At 46.2% G+C, this 22,936-nt stretch overlaps 1 protein-coding gene across 1 annotated transcript in view; it reads left to right on the top strand.

Moving 5' to 3' along the window:
- Positions 1–22,936, top strand: part of LOC119975190 (cytosolic carboxypeptidase 4) — a 287,106-nt gene that overhangs the window by 197,154 nt on the left and 67,016 nt on the right. The window contains exons 19-21 of the mRNA XM_038814795.1: positions 1,167–1,296; positions 3,850–3,981; positions 7,457–7,633. Coding sequence (XP_038670723.1) covers positions 1,167–1,296; positions 3,850–3,981; positions 7,457–7,633 — 439 coding nt within the window. The remainder of the gene's footprint in view (positions 1–1,166; positions 1,297–3,849; positions 3,982–7,456; positions 7,634–22,936) is intronic.

The following is a 22,936-nucleotide window of genomic DNA, read 5'->3' as shown; positions in this document are numbered from 1 at the left end:
AACGTTCGCACACATCTTCTACTCCTTCAAAGAAGCGGCTCATTCTCTCCCTCGTGAGGTGTGCTCTGTATACCACCTTCAGCTGTGACAGTCGGATATTTGATCACAATTAATATAATCATGCCCTCACTTGATTTTACATAGACACACTCCCAAAGTGGTCATTCATTGGATAGTGAGGAAGTATATGTACCCTGTCTGATATTCCTTTCCCTTGCCCAAGACCACTGAAGCCAATTGACACAGGAAGGGAATGAAAACCAGTGACTTCCAATGGATCAAAGTTAGCGTCATGGCGGCACAGCGGTTAGCACTGCTGCCTTGCAGTGCCAGGGACCCTTGTTAATTTTGACCTTGGGTGACTGTGGGGAGTTTGAATTTTCTCCCCATGTCAACGTGAGTTTCCTCTGGGGGCTCTGGTTTATTCCCACAGTCCAAAGCTGCAGGCCAGGTAGATTGGCCATGCTAAATTTTCCCTGAAGTGTCCAAAGATGTGCAGGTTAGCTAGATTTACCAAGCTAAATTGTCTGTTAGTGTCCAAAGATGTGCAGGTTAGTTAGATTGGCCACGCTAAATTGTCCCTTATTGTCCAAAGATGTGCAGTTTAGGTGGATTGGCCATGTTCAATGCGTGGGGTTACGGGGATAGTGCGCGGGGTGTGGGCCTAGATAGGGTGCTCTTTCAGAGGGTCAGTGCAGACTCGATGGGCCGAATGGCCTCCTTCTGCACTCTAGGGATTCTATGGATCGGCTTGGCCCAGCCCACTAACTGGGCAAACTCACTGAGCCCTCAGGGGAAGCATAGTTTCATTTTCCACCATGTATTCTCCCAAGGTATTTACCAGCACTGCAAGTAGCAAGTCAGCATGTTAGTGTTTTGTGCTGTCAGACACAGACTTCTGCATTAATCAACATACAGGCTGGTGCTAGTATCTAGTGACTACAGTAACCTGAATATCAGTCAGGTCTGGCCCTGAATGCAGAATCATAGCCACTGGAGCTGAGTGATTTCCTTTACATTTGGTGTTTCGACGTCTATAACATTCAATTGCAGGCTGTCTCCCCCCCCCCCCCCCTCATTATTTTAGAACACTATTCGTTAAGGGAAGTCTTTTCACGTCACTTTCAATTCTTTTCTCTCACCCATTTATATGATTTTTCTTTTAGTCACCGCTGCTCTTTGAGTGGAGAGGACCTGAACAGACAATGGTCTGAGCCGAATCCGGACCTTCACCCGACTATTTATCATGCGAAAGGGCTCCTCAGCTACATGAGGAGTATCGGCAAGACCCCACTGGTGAGTGCTGATAACTTAAAGCAGGAGGGGCGAGCAACATGATAGACCCAGAATATGCTCAAACAAAACTTGTAGGAACCAATCAGTGCTCCATCTGTGAAGCATAGGATTGTCCCCTACGCTGTTCTTTATTTTTGGCTTTAAATTTAGTGTACCCAATTAGATTTTTTCCAATTAAGGAACAATTTAGCATGGCCAATCTACCGACACTACACATCTTTGCGTTGTGGGGGTGAAACCCATGCAGACAAGGGGAGACTGCAAAGTCCACACAGACAGTGACCCAGAGCCGGGATCAAACTCAATGCCGAGAGGCAGCAGTGCTAACCACTGTGCCACCGTGCCACCCTATCCCCTCCGCTCTCTGGTGCTTCCTAATAATAGATATCCCTAAAAGGCAAATGTTATACATGTGTGGTTAGAGAAATGCCATCAACAAGATAGTATAAAGAAAAGGCTCAAAGGAATGAAAGTTAAAGTGGAAAATTAGTGGACCGAGAGAACCAACAAAGGGAGACAAAGAAAATACGAGGTGTCAAAAACTTGCAAATTGAATGTCAAAGCTGACGGCAAAAGATTCCACAAATATATTAATCGTAAAATGACATGTGGGTCCTTTAAATTCATGCAGGCGATGGTGGCATGGTGGCGCACAGCTGCCTCACAGAGCTGAGGACCCGGGTTCAATCCTGGCCCCGGGTCCAATCCTGGCCCCGGGTCCCAGTCCTTGTGGAGTTTGCACATTCTCCCCGTGTCTGTGTGGGTCTCACCCCCACAGCCCAAAGATGTTCAGGGTAGGTGGATTGGCCATGCTAAATTGCCCCTTTAAAAACAATAACAGGTAATACGGTAGACTTGTTGAATTAATATATCGTTTTCATAATGAAGGAAGCGGACAAAACACTAGCAGTACTAAGGAGCCGGCGAAGAAGTCAAGGGAAGGACATTTGTGGATTCAAAATAAGTAATAAGACAATAAAGAGATTTGGTGGAATTAGATACAGAGAAACAATATCCTCTGGTGGTCGGGAAATCCAGAATAAGAGTATTGCAGTTCGAGCTAGACTATTAGAGCTAGAACACAGTTAGAGAAAAACATGCCTGGAACAGCACACGGCACACCTTAAATTAGGTGTCAACCTGCCGAAACAATGATGCACCATTACATACATGTTAACCAGCTGTAGCAGCTGTGATAGACGGAGCTAAGTGCAACCAACGGGTCAGATCAAAGCTCTGTAGCCCTGGCTCTTCCTGTGGCTGAATGGTGATGGGCAATTACTAACAGGAGGAGGAGACTCCGTGGACATCCCCATTCTCAGTGATGGTAGAGCCCAACACACAAGTGCAGAAGGCAAAGCTGAAGCATTTGCAGTCACCTTCAGCCAGAAGTGCCGACTGGATGATCCACCTTGGCCTCTTCCAGGGACCCCCACCATTCCAGGAGCCAATCGTCACTAAACTCATTTCACTTCATGTGATCTCAACAATCTGCAAAGACCATGGGTTCTGACAACATCCCTTCCGGCAGCGGTATAGGTGTGTCTTCACCACATGGTTGGCTCATCACCACCTTCTCAAGGACTATTAGGAATAAGCAATAAATACTGCCTTCGTCAGTGGCATCCACATCTCAGCAATGAATAAAAATGTCTATATCCACCTCTTTTTGGCCACATGCGATTTTTTTTGTCTTCTAGAGAAATGGTCTAGACTATTGCAGTTAGGGGCTGGTTTAGCACAGGGCTAAATTGCTGGCTTTGAAAGCTGACCAAGGCAGACCAACAGCACGGTTCAATTCCCGTACCAGCCTCCCCGAACAGGCGCCAGAATGTGGCGACTAGGGGCTTTTCACAGTAACTTCATTTGAAGCCAACATGGGAGAATAAGCGATTTTCATTTCATTTCATTTTTCACCATTTCGGGGTGAACTCACAAAGCTCTTTTTCATCAGCTTTGAAAGGGTTGTGAATGCTGGGCCAGTGGACATTTTCAAGATTGAGATTAACATTGTTGTATTAGTTAGAGGGGTAGGAATCAATGGTGGGCAAATAAAGCTGATGGACAGATCGGCCATGATCTAACTGAGCTAGATGGCCAGTTCCTGTTCTCAATTTCCTGTTTATTGGCTCCCTACACATTCTGAGAGCCAAAAGTAATTATTTTGTTCAAGTGGCTGCTTTAGCCTTTTAAGGCATGCGGATGTGCCAGACATTTTCTCCCATTCGGGGAGCTCCCCTTGAGAAGTTAAACCGAGCCCAGACTTGATTCACACCATGGATATAATCTGGCAACTACCAAGCACATAGCACATTATGTGTTGTTTCATATGCTTGATTCATATTCTTTGTTTGATGCTCTGTTACTGATGCTACGGAATCATTATTCAATGCTGTTGCTTTATACTGTTGCTTGACGCTTATTATTTGGTCACTGTTTTGTACATCTCCATGGCATTGAGATCACATGAAGCCCCTGATAAATGCACCCCTGCTTCTTCTGTGCGCTGGCACGTCCAAGCTTTCATGAACTTGTTTATTTGCTTTGCACCAGGTTTATTGTGACTACCACGGACATTCAAGGAAGAAGAATGTCTTCATGTATGGATGCAGTCTTAAGGAGACATTGTGGCAGGCAAGGTCCAGCATTGATACAGCAACATTGAAAGAGGATATTGGATATCGGGTGAGTACCACCTTCATGTTTTCCTATATAATGGATCATTGTCATATTCCAGCTCTCTAGTTAAATATTTTCTGTTCATATCCCCAAAAACCTTGCGTAAAAATGCAAAAAAGTTACGACGCCTCATTATTAAACTACCTGAAGCCTCTCACCTTCAGCATTTTGAGACAGAATGCATTTCCCTCTTATTCTGAGTCAATGGTAAAAACTCCTCAGAAGACAAAAATCGCATGTGGCCAAAAAGACGTGGATATAGACATTTTTATTCATTGCTGAGATGTGGATGTCACTGACGAAGGCAGTATTTATTGCTTATTCCTAATAGTCCTTGAGAAGGTGGAGATGAGCCAACCATGCAGTGAAGGCACATCTATACTGCTGCTGGAAGGGATGTTGTCAGAACCCATGGTCTTTGCAGATTGTTGAGATCACATGAAGTGAAGTGAGTTTAGTGACGATTGGCTCCTGGAATGGTGGGGGTCCCTGGAAGAGGCCAAGGTGGATCATCCAGTCGGCACTTCTGGCTGAAGGTGATTGTAAATGCTTCAGCTTTGCCTTCTGCACTTGTGTGTTGGGCTCTACCATCACCGAGAATGGGGATGTTCACGGAGTCGCCTCCTCCCGTTAGTAATTGCCCATCACCATTCAGCCACAGGAAGAGCCAGGGCTACAGAGCTTTGATCTGACCCGTTGGTTGCACTTAGCTCCGTCTAGCACAGCTGCTACAGCTGGTTAACATGTATGTAACGGTGCATCATTGTTTTGGCAGGTTGACACCTAGTTTAAGGTGTGCCTTGTGCTGTTCCAGGCATGTTTTGCTCTGCTCTTCATTGATCGAGTGTGATCCCCTGGTTTGATGGTAATGATTGACTCAGGGATCTGATGGGACATGATTTTGCAGATTAAGTAGAACATCCATCTCCTGCTGCTCATGGTCGACAGTGCCTCATGGATGCCCAGTTTTAGGCTGCTTAATTTGTTCTGAATCTATTTCTTTCAACACAATGGAACTGTAGTATTGTCAGTGATGAAGACATTCCTACCAATACTGTCATGAGAAAATTAATCTGCAGGAGATAGATTGGTGAGGACAAAGTCAAGTAGGTTTTTCCCTCATGGTACAACCTGCCACAGGCCCAGTCTGTCAGCCATTTCCTTCATACATAGAAACATAGAGAATAGAAGTAGTGGAGGCCATTCGACCCTTCGAGCCTGCCCGACCATGCATTATGACCATGGCTGATCATTAGGTTCAATACCCTGATCCTGTCTTCCCCCATATCCCTTGAACCCTTTAACCCCAAGAGCTATATCTAATTCCTTCTCGAAATTACACAACATTATGGCCTCAACTACTTTCTGTTGTAGTGAATTCCACAGATTCACCACTCCCTGGGTGAATAAATTTCTCCTCACCTGAGTCCCACAAGGTTTACACCTTATCCTCAAACTATGACCCCTAGTTCTGGACTCCCCCACTATTCATGACTTGCCCATCCCAAAATTTAATGATGCAATCAAGCACACCTTACTGATGGACACTTCAGCCCTATATCCAGAGTAAAGTAAAGTCACCATGGTCCCAGATGACCATAGGTTGCTTTCCCCATTGAGGGGGGAGTGCTGACTGGTGCCGATTTAACCTGAGGGTCACCTTACATCAGGCAAGGGGCAAGATAGAGAAAGCGGGCCTTCATGAATTAGAGTACATCCTGCCCCTTTGTTCTTCTCTGTGCTTCTTCCACATGGTGTTCAAGAAGGAGGAGTACTGAGGAAGTGCAGCACTTGGTATTCAGTAGAAACTTTCTTGCCCATATTTGACCTGATACCATGGGCCCTCAGTCAATGTTAAGGATTCCCACTGCCTCTGCCTCCTGACTCTGTACCACGGTGCCAGCATTTCTAGTGGGATGAGGGCATACTCGGGGTTGGTCATGGAGGAGCCTGGTAAGTTAACTTAAAGGTCTGAATGGATGAGAATGATTGTGTCCGGCTGTTGCTGAACCAGTTTGTGGGACAGTCCCCCAATTTTGGCACAGGTCTTCAGATATTAGTGAGGAGAAATTTGCAGGGTTACTGGTGTGCCTTTGTTCTGTCCGGCACTTAGGTTGATACCAGGTAACCTGATTGGTTTTATTCTTGTGATTTGTGGTGGTTTGGTACAACTGAGTAACATTTCAGAGTCACCATATTTCTGTGGGTCTGGAGTCACATATAGGTAAGGATGGCAGCTTCCCTTTCCGAAAGTGCATTAGTGAAGCAGATGATCATCATTACTGATACGAGATTTTTATACCAGGATTAATTAATTAATTGAATTCCCTATTTGCTGTGGAGGATTTGAATGTGCCTCTGGATCATTAGTTCAGACCCCTAGATTACTAATGAATAACATAACCACCGTTATGCCACCATCCCATAGTGAATATAGATTAGCAAGTTAAGTGGCTCACATTATTGATGGACTGTTTTTGCTGATTTTATGGCATTTTCATGAGCTAACACCATATGATGATGAATTGACCTATTGTAAATGCACAATAATGGTCCAATATCCCGACGTCAGTATTGTGGGATGCCGGGTGTACGAGTTAAGTTGCGCGTCAGCACCTTGCGGATGGCCTCCATGGGAATTTCTCAGGAAGTTTAAGCTTCCAGCAGCATTCCTGCTACTCGGAAGATTTGTACACATGCATTCTGATTGAGAGCCTGGGTTCCCATTGGTTAAGTTCATCCCGTAAATGGGTTTAACAGTGTTGTTGATGAAAAGTGTGCAATAAATTCAGTCTTAAATAGGGATCAGGTCAAGGCAAGCAAGGGTCAGTGCAAATGAGTGGGGTCAGTGCTTACTGATTCCTGTTAAAATAGAAATTCATGGAAAAATTCAAATTCTCACCGACAAGTGCGTGACCCCTTCACCATTAGTTTGATGAGGCCGTGACCCTTCACACGATTTTATTGATTAATATGCTCCCTCTCATCATTCCACTGATGAGCTCTCACTCTTACCATTTCATTGACTTCTCTGCTTCTCACCGTGGACAGTCAATGCTGTCCTGTTGACAGAAATGGAGCCAATCCCACTGACTAACATTGCCCAGCTGCACTGTTCCATTGAGTGACATTGGTCTCTTCCGCTATCCCATTGATCTTCGTGCCCTCTCTCCTGTTCCATTGACAAAGTGTTGCCCTCTCTCGACCTCGAATGCCAAAGGTATCAATGGTGACAGAGGAATCTGTATCTTTAAAAGACACCCGATCAAAATGTTGCGAATGCAGTTTGTATCAGATGGTGCTGTGCCGCAGGTTTATCAGAAACATGTTGAACTGCAGAAATCCTCTCCCAGAAGTCATTAAAGCATCATCACTCACCCTGCGCTGTGATATGAATGCAAAAGCTGTGAAACAATCTGATTTTCTGACTTCTTTGCTGTTGAATTGAGCAAGTAAATTTCTTGGCAACGTGTTTCCACAGACTATCCCCAAAGTCCTGGACAGGATTTGCCCAGCATTCGCCATCAACCATTGCTGCTTCTTGGTGCAGAAGTCCAGGGAGGCAACAGCACGGGTGGTGGTGTGGCGAGAGATTGGGATTCTCCGAAGCTACACCATGGAGAGCACTTACTGTGGCTGTGATCAGGGCAAATACAAGGTGAGTGGAAGCTGTCGAGGTCCATTGGTTCCAGTCACATTAAATGAGAGCTCGAGCCTTCTCAACAATGCCAATGGGTCCATTTTCCAGGTGCATGTAATTCCAAGCAGGGAGACATGGAATCAGAAGAGTCAGCCAAAGATTTCCAAATGAATTGGACAATATGTGCATTTGGGCAAAAGAATACAAGATTGCTTTTGATGGGGAGAAGTGAAAAGTGTTACGATCTGGTTAGAGACCATGATTTTTTTATTTAATGAAGATAAAGTTTGAAATCCAAGGTAGTAAGAGAATAAAGCCACAGGACGCCATGGTTATAAACAAACAAAATAAACTTTACTGTACAGTCAAAAGAGTAAAACAATTTACAATATCTATCTTAAACATTATCATTCAGAATTAACATGAGGCACATGTGAATTAGTAGGCAAACTGTGGTTGAATGCACTACACTGCACAATAAATGGCAGAGGCGACCAAGACAGATCCCATGGATTGCTTAGCAACCCACCCAGATGTCAGTGTCCTCTGTAAATTACATAATCTCCTTAAAACTCAGTCTCCCTTATGAGGGATTTCAAGTTTCTACTTTAGAACATCTACCTTCTGATTTCCCTCCAAATGAAATGAAAAAAATGAAAATTGCTTATTGTCACGAGTAGGCTTCAATGATGTTACTGTGAAAAGCCCCTAGTCGCCACATTCCGGCGCCTGTCCGGGGAGGCTGGTACGGGAATCGAACCGTGCTGCTGGCCTGCTTTGTCTGCTTTAAAAGCCAGCGATTTAGCCTGGTGAGCTAAAACAGCAACCAGCAAATGTTGCTGTGCCTCAAACTGCCTCAATGACTGCTCACTTCCTAATGACTTAGGCCACAATTTACTAGCCATGTCATGCAGAAATGGGAGCGCGACACGGCCGGTTGACCCTGGGAGAGTCCTCTGGTCGGATACCGACGGTTGTTACGCCTCTCGAGATTTCGTGAGACGTTGCGACCTGGATCTCGCCCATAATTGACCCCTCATAATCCGCCCAGATTAGTTTTCGTTAAATCGTGCCCTTAATCTTTTCTCTGAAGAATGTGTTCCACTGGCTTCTCGGGACTGTGGTCAAACACCAACTGAGGGACACAACTTCAGTTCTACAGCCAGACCAGAACACCCCATGTTCCAACGGGTACCTTTTCTCCAGTGGCCTGCAGCCTGGAATCACCAACTTTCTACTGCCCTTTGAGGTCTCCAGGGCTTCACCTGAGCCCTCACTACGTGGAACCTGTCAACAGCACCAAGTTTGCTGCCTGGAGTGTCTTTCTTTGCTTCTTTCCACAGCAGTTTCTCACCCCAGTGATTCCTGCTGATGTCTCCTCCTGATGTTCTCCTCCCACCTGTGGTCTCCTCAGGGTGGCTCCTTCCCTGGAGGTCTCCTTTTCTTTCGGGCATCTTCCTGCACCCAGCCGAGAACAACATCATAATTGCTGCCCCAGAACACAGCTGAGTGGGATCAGGGTCTCTAAATTGGTCAGGCAAGTCCCAGTGAGAGGTGAGTGGCGGTGAGATGGATGGGGCAGGTCTTGTTCATGAGGACTGAGGAGGTAGGGTTTCTGCTGAGAGAGACCTTGCCGTCATCGATGGGAGGGGGCCCACCTTGGGCCATGGGAAGTTCATCAAGGAAGGCCATCCTGCCAAGCCTGAAGAGAGGCAGCCAAAATGTACTGGACGATCTCCCAGTGGGGGCAGTGTGCCCTCTAACCACCAGATAAAATGCCAGCAACGGCAGGAAGATACCCTTAGTTGACCAATTGAGAGCATCACTGGCCTTTGGATGGGATGGCTGTAATAATCATAGAATTTACAGTGCTGAACGAGGCTATTCGGCCCATTGAGACTGCACCGGCTCTTGGAAAGAGCACCCCACTTAAGCCCATACCTCCAGCCTATCCCCATAAACCATTAACCCCACCTAACCTAAGGGAAATTGATCATGGCCAATCCACCTAACCTGCACATCTTTGGACTGTGGGAGGAAACCGGAGCACCTGGAGGCAACACATGCAGACTCAGGGAGAACGTGCAGACTCCGTACAGGCAGCAACCCAAGCTGGGAATTGAACCTGGGACCCTGGTGCTTTGAAGCAACCGTACTAACCATTGTGCTACTGTGTCCCCACTGTCATCAAGCTTCCCCCCCCCCCCTTGCTGAGTTAATTGCCTGGAGTTGGGAAGGGAACAGTTACCTCATCCCCCTCCATCCTGCCTTTCTCCTGCTTCAACCCCCTCCCTAGCCTAAAAGCCCACTCCCCCAGGTCTCATTACATTTTGGCCATCGAATGAGATAGTCAGAGACTTCTGGCTAAAATACATCAGCACGACATTTACTCATCGTTTCTGGTGCATCAAGGTCACTGCAATGGCATTTTTACTTTGTGAGGCCTGCAAATTAGGGTGGATCCTCTTTCTTCTAAGTTCTGGTGCACGATGGCTAGATCACCATTTCAGATCGGATCTGGGAACTCCTGTTAATATTTGTGTTGATGATGCTGCAAGACCATTAAAATACATGCTCATGAAAATGGGGGCATGGTTCAGGACTGTCCAAAGCCTGTGATTAATGCTCCCAGTGCACCAAAGGGAACCGCAAACAAACAAAATGAGCCGTAACCATTTCCAGCATCTAGTGACATTGGTGTGGTGATATGCATCACTGTAAAAACACAAGGGGTTAATGGAAGGACACTACAACTAAGTAAACACTAGAGGGAGCACCAGAGACGTCATGACATGTAGACATACAGCTAATGAACACACAGAATAGGACACAACCAATGGGCAGGCAAGACACCCAGGCATTACCACAAGGGGGCATTACAAAACCCATATATAAAAGGACAGGACACACATGCTCTTTCTCTTTCCACAGGTGACACTTAGGGAGTAGGACAGGGGCAGATCAGAAGCATCACACCCACCACGTGGCTTAGAGCAGGCTGGTTAGTTAGACTGAGTTACTATAGCAAGATTAGCAGGAGAGTCGAACTCATGGAGAACTATGCTGATGGTTCAATAAATCACATTGAGCTTACTTCAAAGTCTGGAGTATCTTTTGGTCAAAGCTGCATCGAGTTGCAGCCTGTGTTATCCCAGAGTACATAACACATCAATTGGCAGAACTTGTTTTGACCTTATTATCTTTGAACAGTGATTGCTAAAATTAGGAGAGGGGATTTTGGAATAGTTAATTTTTCCTTGTACACGGACACTACTGGGTCTCATCTCTGACAGCCTTGTGGCCTGGGTCTGGAAGATGTTTACCTTGGGGCATTTGGACCTGTAGAATTTTATTAAGAACCACTTTCTTGCAATCACACTCAGTGAGGCACAGAGCCTTCAACAGGCATCACTATCCATGGGATAGTCAATTTCTCTTCAACAGCGTGGCAAAATGGTGCCTTCACCGAGCTGATAATCCAGAGACCGTGACTAGGGGCGTGGGTTCGAATCCTGCTATGGCAGCTGATGGAATTTAAAATCAATTAATTGATCATTGACAAATTGGGAACCATTTCAGTATTGGTCAGCATGAAGCCATCACCAATTGCCATTAAAATCCTATCTCTTTCAGGGATGCTCTTTAGGGAAGGAAATGTGCCATGGTTAGTTAGTTTGGCCTACATGTGACTCCAGGCCCACAGCAATGTGGGTGACTTTGAATTGCCCTCTCAAGCCACTCAGTTCAAGGGTAATTAGGGATGGGCAACAAGTACAGGTCTTTCCAGAAATCCACATCCCATGAAGGAATTAAAAATGAATCACGTTCAGAGTTTACATCATTTGCAGAATGTGGGCGTTGCAGGTGGTGAGCTGCCTACTTGAACCGTTGCAGTCCCCGAGGTGTTGGTACACCCACAGTGCTGTTAGGGAGAGATTCCAGCATTTTCGCTCCGTGACAGTGAAGGAACGACGATGTATTTCCAAGTTAGGATGGTGAATGACTTGGAGGGGAACTTCCAGTTGTGGTGTTCCCAAGTATCTGCTGCCTTTGTCCTTCTAGATGGTGGCTAACAATCTTGGTGAGTGGGAACTCAATCGTTAATTGATTTAAGAAGGGCCTCTTCAATGAGGCAGGCAGAACTTCCTCAGTAGGTGCACCCCCCAGTTAGCTAGGCAAAACATCCTGTCCCAAGAACATTAGTTCCTCTATCCAGGAAAAATAAATCATTGTCCTATATCAAGCCTGATGCTTGGCAGGATCTTACTGTTTGTCCACTAATTATTCTGAAAAAAGGTTAGAGTTTCATTGGCGGTGCATATATTAAATATTTATTTTATTGAGCATTGGCAATGAGCTATCATGTTCAAGAAAGCATCCTTCATATCAAAGTGAGAGGCACAGCAGACGCTGCTATCAATAACTCTTTACACTTTATATTTGATGGGAACATCGGGCATCAATAATGAACGCGAGATAGTGCAGAGCAAATTATGTCATCTCTTCAGCCCCAAGGGTGCACTGTGGTTGATAATGAATTGTTTCACTGGTAAAGGGATAATTCCGTCTGCAATTTCATCCCCGTAAGAGTTCCATAGAAGGCAAATGAACCCCCGACAGTATTCTATTTGGTCAGAGACTATGGGGTAGAAATTTCTCTGAGCCCATGGTTAGGTGCGGAACCAAGGCAGCGCCAACTACATCTGCCCCAAACAGGCCACCTGGAGAGATCACAAAACTGGGCCTTGACCCTCATTAACATTATTTGGAGGACCTGCTGTGGCTTTCTGCGCCTCCAGGGGTAATCTGCAACACATGGAGCTGTAGGGAAATCTTTGGGGTGGGGGAAGGGGTGGATGGGGTGACCGGCAATGAAGGAGATTGGGTTACTGGAATTGGGGGGAGCTCAAAAAATAAACTGTGGGCGGCATGGTGGCACAATAGTTAGCACTGCTGCCTCACAGCGCCAGAGACCCAGGTTCAATTCCGGCCTTGGGTGACTGTCTGTGTGGAGTTTGCACTTTCTCCCCCTGTCTGCGTGTGTTTCCTCCGGGTGTGCCGGTTTCCTCCCACAGTCCAAAGATGTGTAGGTTAGGATCGGTTATTGGGATAGGGCGCGGCGCGGGCTGAGGCAAGGTGCTCATTCAGAGGGTCGGTACAGGTTCGATGGGCCAAATGGCCTCCTTCTGCACCGTAGTAATTCTATCATTCTATTCTATTCTGTGGCTGGACACTTGGGAGAAATAAACTTTAAGGGCTCCAGGGACAGAGTGCTGACTAGGCCTGAACGAATTGCTCTAAAGAGAATCGGTATGAAAAGTTTAGAGGAAGATATAGGGGCAGCACGGTAGCACAGCGGTTAGCACAGTTGCTTCACAGCTCCAGGGTCCCAGGTTCATATTCCCAGCTTGGTTCACTGTCTGTGTGGAATCTGCACGTTCTCCTTGTGTCTGGGTGGGTTTCCTCCGGGTGCTCTGGTTTCCTCCTATAGTCCAATGATGTGCAGGTTAGGTGGATTCGCCATGCTAAATTGCCCTTAGCTAAGGTGGGGTTACTGGTTTACGGGGATAGGGTGGAGGTGTGGGCTTAAGTGGGATGCTCTTTCCAAGAGCCGGTGCCGACCTGATGGGCCAAATGGCCTCCTGCACTGTAAATTCTATGATAATTTCTTTGATGTCGACGGAAGTTTTTAACATAGAGCCTGCAACTCGCTGCCGGAAAAGGCGGTGGAAGCAGGTACTATAGTGATGTTTAAGTGGCGTCTTGATAAATACACGAATGGCATGCAAATAGAGGGATATGGAGCCCGGAAATGGAGAAGGTTTTAGGTTAGACGGGCAGCATTGTCAGCGCAGGCTTGTAGGGCCAAAGGGCCTGTTCCTCTGCTGTATTTTTCTTTGTTCTTCTTCTTTGAACCCGATTGGTCAAACAGCCTCCTTCTGCACTGTAGGATTTTTATGATTCTATTCTATAGCCACTTGGGAGAAATAAACTTTCAGGGCTCCAGGGGAATAGGCCTGACTGGATTGCTCTAAAGGAAGTTGGTATGAACTCGATGGGTCAAATGGCCTCCTTTTTGTGCCATAATGGTACTATGGTGCAATGCTATGATATCAAAAGCCTAATGCTTCATTTACATGGCTACCCGGGATGCCACGAAGACGGATGACTCAATTATCTGACTTTTGTCTGGTATCAGAGGGGTGTAGGATGTTAGTCACCCCAGGTTGGGCCTGCATTAACCTATTTTCTGCCGGCAAAACAAGCACAATAAGGTAGTTACTACCCATATGACTTTACAAAATTTTATCACATGTTAAATTATTTTTAGAGCATATGTTGAGCACATATAAAATGGGCTCTGCTCCTGCAATGATTATTTGTAGATCACTAATAGGTCACGTGTAAATCCTGCATTAGATGTTCATCTTGTATATATCACAAATGGATTACTCAGGTCTACTTCCCGCAGCGTAACCTCAGCAGGGAAGTGTGGAAAATCAGGTACAATAGCTGTTACCTTTCCCTTTGTGATTTGTGGCATTTCCTAAGTGCCAGCAGCCATCAACTACATCTATGCAAATAAACCTTGATGCTCCGAATGATGGTGCGTTGCTGTCATTCAATTCTGTCGAAGGTGGGGGCGTGGTGGGAAAGGGGTGGATGGATGAGGATTTAAAGTTGAAATCACTCCTGATTCTACTGCTTTAGAAAAAAAAGATTGTCCTCAGCTGCCCAAAGGCAGTTGAGTGAGGTAACCTTACTAGGCAGGGGAGCAATCTTAAACGACGTCCGCCTAAATGATATAAATGAGGCTACTCCTAGCAAATCACTTGGAGCAGATTGTAGGGGCAGATTGGGGGCGTGACTTAATGGCCATGCTGCGCCCGGAAAGCATCTCGTCGCAGTTCAGCGTGGGCGATAAAAGCCAGCAGACCCCACTCCCGGGCTCTACCTGGCTTGCAACGCCTCGCGAGATCTAACGCGATCTCATGGGACATTGCGATGTGAATCCCACCCATTGTGGCGGGAGCACTTTTTAACAAATCTGCATATTAAAACGAGACTGCTAGCCTCAGTTTAATGTGCAGATTCCTGAGTTACCCGAGGCGTGGGATCTATTCCCTTGGCCTCGGAGACCCCCACAAACAGGGACCAGACAGAATGACACTCGTGGGAGTCTCCCAGTGGGTCAGTGCATGCCCTTTGGCCAGGGTGGTACCCTGAAACTGCTGATGCCACCTGGGCACCCTGGCACTGCCAAGCTACCCTGGCACTGCTACCTGGAAGGGCCACTGTCAGTGTGCCAGGTTGGCACTGGCAAGCTGGCACTTTTTGCATGGGTGTGGGTGTCCTGCAAGGGTGTTGGGGGTGTAAGGGCGCGGGGACCCTCCCATAGTGTGTTGGGGCTCAGGGGGAATCGGGGGTCTCTTCAGGGGCCTTGGAGACCAACGGTGTCCCAATCTCTCGCTACACTGAGGAGTTCCAGCGAGCAGAGCACCTCAGTGCTGAAAATGGTCCCATGTGTAGCCTCGGCCGCGTGTTCCCCATTGAGGCCTCATATCAAACGCGAGTTGCGTTTTATAGTCTTGTGTTTCTCGCCACTGTGAACGTCAGGAAACACGCGGCTAAACACGCTCGCAATGGGACTCTGTTCCCATTTTGTTAAATCGTGCTCCAAAGTCCTGATCTGTTGATGTTGCAGCCAGATTATGTATCCAGGTAGAAAATGTCACTCTTTGTGTAGACCACACACGAGGGCAGAGATTCCCGAAGCCTTCCCCACATTTCCGTGCCTGGAGCTCGGAGACGTCCAATCTATCGGAATTGCTGGCATGCTCAATGTGGGCGTGCATCATGAAGGGTGCAGGGAGGCTGTATACAAATTAAATGCAAGACTTATAAATGTCTGGACATCATTGTTAATTAGCGGGTCTCTCTAATTTCACAGCTGGGGAGCTTGAGTAGCACTCCAACTGCCCAGCAGACCTTTTACAATAAAAATTATAATTTAGCAGTTACTCATTTGAATCCCTATTTTCACACAATTGCCCTTTGATTTACTGGACTCTAGTGGTCCTCCCACACACAAAGAGGTTAAGGAGGCACTTCAACCTCAGGCAGTTGAAGTAATAGTTTTTTTTGTTCATTTAGCAAAATATGAAAACAATTTCATTACTTTAGGCAGTTACTGTGTTCCCTGGACGCACAAGAGAAAAGAGTAGAAAGAGTGGAGCACATGCAAGAATAAACCCTGGTAACAAAAGCAGACAATACTAGGAATACTCAGCAGGTCAGGCAGCATCTACGGAGGGAGAAACAGATCCATGATCTGATGCAGTTCTGGTGAAAGGTCATCGACTTGAAATGTTATCTCTGGCCCAGATCCTGGTCCCTGGGTCGGGTGTGCAGAGACAGGGGATTTCCAGGTTCTGCGAACCCAACCTTTAAAAGTGTCCAGCCAGTAGTCTGATTTTTGGACGGGAGTTTCGAGCTGAAGTAGGAGTTGGGGAGGGTGACCCTAGGATGAGTGCAAAGGCTGTCGGATGCGGAGGCAGGCTGGGTGGAAAGATTGACTCCATGCTTTGACGTCGTACTTTAATAAATAAAAGAAGATTAAAACGAAAATCATCCCTCCCTTCTTCACACCCCCACATTCCCTATTCCCCATTCACGTCTGCCTGTGCCAATTCATGCTCTCACCCATCTCCATGCATCTTCATATACCCATCCCAATCTATGCCCTCCATTCACTACCTTTTGCTCTTACCCCGTTCATGACAACTCGCCTAGTGTCCTTGACAGCTCTGGCACTTTGTTGATGGCTGGACAGTTAGTTGAAGGATGAACTAACAGTTCCTTGACAGCCTGACCATTCCTTGACAGCAGGATAGTCTCTGACAGCTGGACAGTTCCTTGACAGCTGGACATTTTCTTGACAGCCTGACAGTTCCTTGACAACTAAGCAGTTCTGATGAGCTTGTGTATAAAAAATGCACAATCACGTTCAATTTTAACAATGCTGATGGATGCCTTAGGTTTCCCAAACATGTCCCAGCACCCTCTCCAAAGGGCTATCCAAATTAATCCACAAAGTTCAAACTTCCTGTTACCTGTTCTAATCTGCACACTCCAGATTCCACACTCCTGGCCTCAAAGAATCCCAATACAGTGGAGGCAGCTGGTGATTTAATTGGCCAGCTGCATCTGCGAATTGTGCAGGTGTAAATCCTGACCTCCCCACTCCAGTCCCATCCCTGTAAAGATGGGAAACGACGGGTTTGGGGACAGGAATTAGGGTTTTGGGCCATTTCCAGGATTTTGCCATGATTGTGAGTCTCTCTCCGTAGATATGGTTTGCCCTGCTGACCATTTCCAGTATTCTTTGCTTTACTTTCAAATTCCCAGCATCCGCCTTTCTTTGCTATCGATTAAGCAATTGTACGTGTGTTTGGTTCTAAAAATAACCATCAAATTCATATTCAAGGGCTTAGTACAGACTTGTCCCATTACTTAAATATCCAACATACAATCTATCATATACACTTAACTCTGCTGAATTGTGGATGCTCAAACTGTGCTGACTATTATAATAATAATAATCTTTATTGTCACAAGTAGGCTTACATTAACAGTGAGGTCACTGTAAAAATCCCCTAGTCGCCACATTCCGGCGCCGGATCGGCTACACAGAGGGAGAATTAAGAATGTCCCCTAACAGCACGTCTTTCGGGACTTGTGGGAGGAAACCCATACAGAAATGGGGCGAACGTGCAGACTCTGCACAGTGACCCAAGCCGGGAATCCAACCTGGGAACATGGAACTGTGAAGTAACAGTGCTACCCACTGTGCTACCGTGCTGCCCCACTGACTAAAAGCAATCGTGACAATTTTTTCAGGAGCGGGACCCGCGAATTGCCTGGCTTCACAACACAACTTGTGTGTCAATACACACACCTATAAGCACTTAATTAAACAAGCCTCAATTTGGGATGTGGCCTCTGGCCCTTAATCAAGAGTCTAGCCTTGCTTTTATAGTGCCATTGATTCAGTTTGCGGTAATTTTGACGAGATAGTTGCGGAACTGATTCTGTTTGTTCGAGTGAAAGAGAAAGAGTGATTCTGTCCAATCGATGCTTGACTTTCTCTCTGTCTATGTTGGCATGTTAATGCTTTTGTGTAGTTATCAGTCACAATTTTATATTGAGAGTTTCAACCTCTACAAAGTCTCCTTTCCAAAGCCCATAAGCATACAATTTACAGGCTGTTTCCATTACATCAGGACACATCAATGTATCGGTTGTCAAAGTATTTCATAGCAACATTTGCTGTGAAGTAATGCTGGAATGGACAGGGTGATTCACTATAATCACTCCTTGATGTAGCTGGTTAATGCTCCCCTATATAGTTAGCAGAAAGAAACACCAACTGCTTCAAGAGTGGTTGGCAGCATGTAACAGTACTAATAAAACATCTCACCTGTAACAGGTATCCTGTTGCATTCCTGTTTCGCTAAAAGGTACCAATCACACGACAAGAGCTGGTAAAACAACAGTGTAGGTTCTTCATTTGAAGATTAGGCAGATAATGGCAACTGGGAGACTATGTTGGTGTGCCTGACCTGTAGACTGCCACTTTATTCTGTCGACAGAGTCATGGGATTATGTATCACAATTTGGCTTGTGATGGTTAGTGATGGACAACAGTTTGAAATATGTTCACCTTAAAGGTACATGGACACATCGCAACATGGCCAGAATTTGTAATTACTACTGCAGCACCTTTAAACTGGCAATTTTTGAATCCATTATTTAGAGCTTGCTCCACATCAAATTATCCATAGACTATCAGGAAATATAAGTATTTTGTGGGTCGGTTTAATAACTGAACTGGCATATTTAAACATGAGACTAGACTCGATTACATAGAACATACAGTGCAACGGAGGCCATTCGGCCCATCAACTCTGCACCGACCCACTTAAGCCCTCACTTCTGCCCTATCCCGTAACCCAATAACCCCTCCTGACCTTTTTGGTCACTAAGGGCAATTTATCATGGCCAATCCACCTAACCTGCATCTTTGGACAGTGGGAGGAAACCGGAGCACCCAGAGGAATCCCATGCAGACACGGGGAGAACGTGCAGACTCCGCACAGACAGTGACCCATTGGGGAAATCGAACCTAGGACCCTGGTGCTGTGAAGCCACAGTGCTATTCACTTGTGCTACCGTGCTGCCTATAAGTGGAAGATGTATCAGGGTGAATATCCATCGTTTGCTGTTATTGGTATGTTAATTATGTTGATAAAATACACAGGTGAAAAAATGAAAATCGCTTATTGTCACGAGTAGGCTTCAATGAAGTTACTGTGAAAAGCCCCTAGTCGCCACATTCCAGCACCTGTTCGGGGAGGCTGGTACGGGAATTGAACCGTGCTGCTGGCCTGCCTTGGTCTGCTTTCAAAGCTAATGATTTAGCCCAGTGTGCTAAACCAGCCCCTGATGAAGTTGAAGGTCATTGTTGAATTAAGTAGCTAGAGTACATATAAAGAGAGACTACATGGATTTTGGGGAAATTGGGTTTCCTTTTTAGTTTTTCCGTATTTACTTCTCACCTTTTGGCTGGACTTCATCCCCATGTTCCTGATTTTTGGCCAGCCAGTGCGGAGTGCCGCGGACAGGGAGGGAGGACCTCCTCGTAATCCTACTCATGGCCTGGCCATTTACAGTTCCAGACAGCGGGCAGATGAGGGGGGTTTCCCAGCCCAATTGTCTGCCCCTCAGCTGAGTCCACATTGATGGCCTGGTGCCCCTGGATAGAAAGCACTCAGTGTGCATTGCTTCACTCGGGGCCTTTTGCAACTGATGGGCACTGCGTGGACTAAACTGCTTCATCAGCCCCCAAAGCAAGATTGAATTTAGTTACAGAAGGTCCCTTTAGTGTTATGTCTTTTTAAACATTTTAGTTAACTTATTAATTGGCCCATTTGTTTAATTGTTGTACTCAAAAGAGTATAAAGGGGGAATGCTGGGACACTGGGCTGTAGGTAAGAATTGGGCCTACGTCATGCTGAATTCTGCAAATAAACTGATTATCAAGTTAAGTATTTGTGTCTGGTTTCATACTTCACCCATTAGTTTGGGATCAATATAACATTAACAATTGTCAGAGGAGTAGCAAGGAAAAGGATGAGGAATTGTCAATCCACCATGAAAGAAACCATTGGATCCGAGGATATTTTTTCAGTCTTGCTGTGAGAGGACCTATCACATCCAATGAATACGGGCAGCACGGTAGCATAGTGGTTAGCATAAATGCTTCACAGCTCCAGGGTCCCAGGTTCGATTCCCGGCTGGGTCACTGTCTGTGCGGAGTCTGCACGTCCTCCCCGTGTGTGCGTGGGTTTCCTCCGGGTGCTCCGGTTTCCTCCCACAGTCCAAAGATGTGCGGGTTAGGTGTATTGGCCATTCTCACAAGGAGTGACTGAGGTGAATAACATAGAAGCATTCAAAGGGAATCTAGATATGCACATGATCAAGGACACATTGATGGGTTAGATGGGCAAAGTTGGGACGAAACATGAGCACCAGCATGGACTGTAGGGTTGAGGAGGGACATAAGGTGGGAACATAATCATCATTCTGAATGTCTTCAGCAATGCCAGATGCCGCGGGCTCAGTTGCAGTTGGCCCCATGATGGCGACCACGATCTCCACCAAAGGACTTCGGAGTGCAGACATCCTTGTCCCGTGCTAGTTCTGACCTGCTCCCGTCTACTGTGCTCCACCTTGTCCTCCTTGAGAGAGGGAAGATGCCAGTAATCGTGTTGCCCTGTGTTTGGATTCCATGTCAGCCACAGCTGAATAGGTGGGTCAATGTGGAGGCAGCAAGAAGTGAGTGTGAGACTGGCAGCATTGGTCAGTGTCTGAGAGTGAGGGGAAGTATCTGAGTGCCAGGCGTGAATCCTGAGGGCCGGGGCGTGCTAATGATTGATTGACAAGGATGCGGTGTTGAGCAGTGTAAAAAGTTGCTGGGAAATGTCATGTGAAGATGCAGTCATTGACCTTGACCACTCAGGAGGGAGGTCATTAGGCTCCTAATGCCACTGCTGCTCGGTACTTGGGTGCAGAAGATGGGAAAATGCCTTTCCTGACCATCTACCTTCAATCTGTTTTAAGGGTGGTCCTTGAGAGCCTCCTGGCCGTCCACCCCCCACAGAACTGTGGCACCTCTGATGATCACCTCTACCACTAAGGCCTTTGCTGCCGCATCAGTGACCCTGGAACCCTTTCTCTGCCCTCGTGTTCCGTTTTCCCTGTTTAGAATTTCAGCAGAAGTATGTAGCAGCATCCTGCTGCCATTCAGTGTAGCTTCCCTTGAAGAGGGACAGACTGCTGTGAGGAACAGAAGGCCGCCTGCACCATCCGCTTTTTGATGAACGCTGCTCGGCCCCCCGATGAGTTCATAGGGCAGCCAAGGTGCGACCACGCTGAGCTTTACGCTACGTTCAGGTAAATGAGCCAGCAATACCAGACATGGCTGCTGTCCACCTTCACTAATACTGATACGGGCAGCACGGTAGCACAGTGGTTAGCATTGTTGCTTCACAGCTCTAGCGTCCCAGGTTTGATTCCCAGCTTGGGTCACTGTCTGGGCAGAGTCTGCACATTCTCCTCGTGTCTGCTTTCCTCCAGGTGCTCCCAGAGTCTAAAGATGTGTAGGTTAGGTGGATTGACCATGGTAGATTGTCCCTTAGTGTCCAAAAAGGTTAGGTGGGGTTACTGGGTTAAGGGGATAGGGTAGAGGTGTGGGCTTAAGTAGGGTGCTCTTTCCAAGGGCTGGTGCAGACTCAATGGGCCAAATGGCCTCCTTCTGCACTGTAAATTCTATGATTCTATAAGATTGCGGACTGGGTAATCGGCACCCAAATAATGTGCAAACCAACCTCAGTTTCTTGGAGACAAGGTTTGCAATGGTTCATTTACACAATGAATGGGTAGCTCATTGCACAGTGTTGAAAAATGGGATGCTAAAATGCAGAAGAATGGAAATTAATAGCTGAATAATTGGAACAAAGAATTTGCCTCTTGCATTGCTAACAAGATTATTCAATATGTGTGATTCTTTAATCAAATAAATTATTAACTCAAATTCAAATAATTCCATTGTGTGACCCATATCTCTCTTGAGGATACTCCGGCTATTTTGGCCCATTGCTCTTCCAGTATTTCAGAGAATCAGTGTCTTTGAATGAAGAGTTCATTAGGATGCCCTGTGCAGCTATATTAAGTGGTGTCTCTTGTTTATGCTAAATGCAGGTTTGAATACAGCAGCTGCAGAATACTGATGTGTACCTTCAAAGAAAACATGTCCATCACCCTAAACCGCCAGCCTGGAGTTTGCTCTGGTAGATTGAAGCCATTTAAGTGGTTATTGATCAGAACTGTGTCTCCCTTATTTAGTTTAAAAAGCTGTAAAATGGAAAATTTCACAAGCTATTAGACTTTGATTTTTAAATTTAATTCTCACACCTGGATACATGAGGCAAAAGGGCAATGAACTAACAAATTAGAGAGAGCTAAAAGGCCTTTCACAGGAGATGTGTTAGTCAGGAGGAAGCCTGTGACTTACTCATTGCCTCCAGTTTCTTCAGGTCTTCCTGGGTGCGTGTCAGCCACCAGCATTTCATTGGCGTCTGCCAGTAGGACAAAACGAATGTTGCGTCATTTGGTATACCACCCTTCGCCATGCTCAACTTTCTTCTCCATTGGAAAGCAAAGGTTGTACCAGGAGTACAGTTGGGCTGTGAATTCACTGTGACAACCCCCCCCCCCCCCCCCCCCCCCCCCCCCCCCCCCGGCACCCGCAGGTGGCTGGGGCTGCACACTGCAGTCAAATCTCTTTGGTTTGGATCTAATGATGAATCTGAGAAAGGCACCACCTGGTCTCTATTCGGAGGACAAATAATTCATTCATCTGTTAGTGCAGGTTAGGACCCATGTCCCCAAGGAGAATGAACGGCAATGTCATGCTGCTCAGTATAATATATGAAATATATTGCACGATTAAAGATTAAACTGACTATGTCAAACCCTAATTTAATATCCAAGCTAATCCCAAATACGGCCCACATTCCTCAGTCTGACAGGGCGGAGAAGCAATTCTCAAGACTTTACAGAATTGTTCACTTGTTTTAAAAAAAATGTTTTTATTGGTTTTCACCTTTTTATGTTGCACATCCCAGTTCATAGTTTCAATTTACAAGTTTCATCACCGCGCACATAGTTGGTCAAAGCAACCCACAAAATGTTAGAAAT

Source organism: Scyliorhinus canicula, chromosome 12 (assembly GCF_902713615.1).
Source record: "Scyliorhinus canicula chromosome 12, sScyCan1.1, whole genome shotgun sequence".
NCBI classification, from domain to species: Eukaryota; Metazoa; Chordata; class Chondrichthyes; order Carcharhiniformes; family Scyliorhinidae; genus Scyliorhinus; species Scyliorhinus canicula.
The sequence above is the reverse complement of the archived record's forward strand: the minus strand, read 5'-3'. Positions and strand labels throughout refer to the sequence as shown.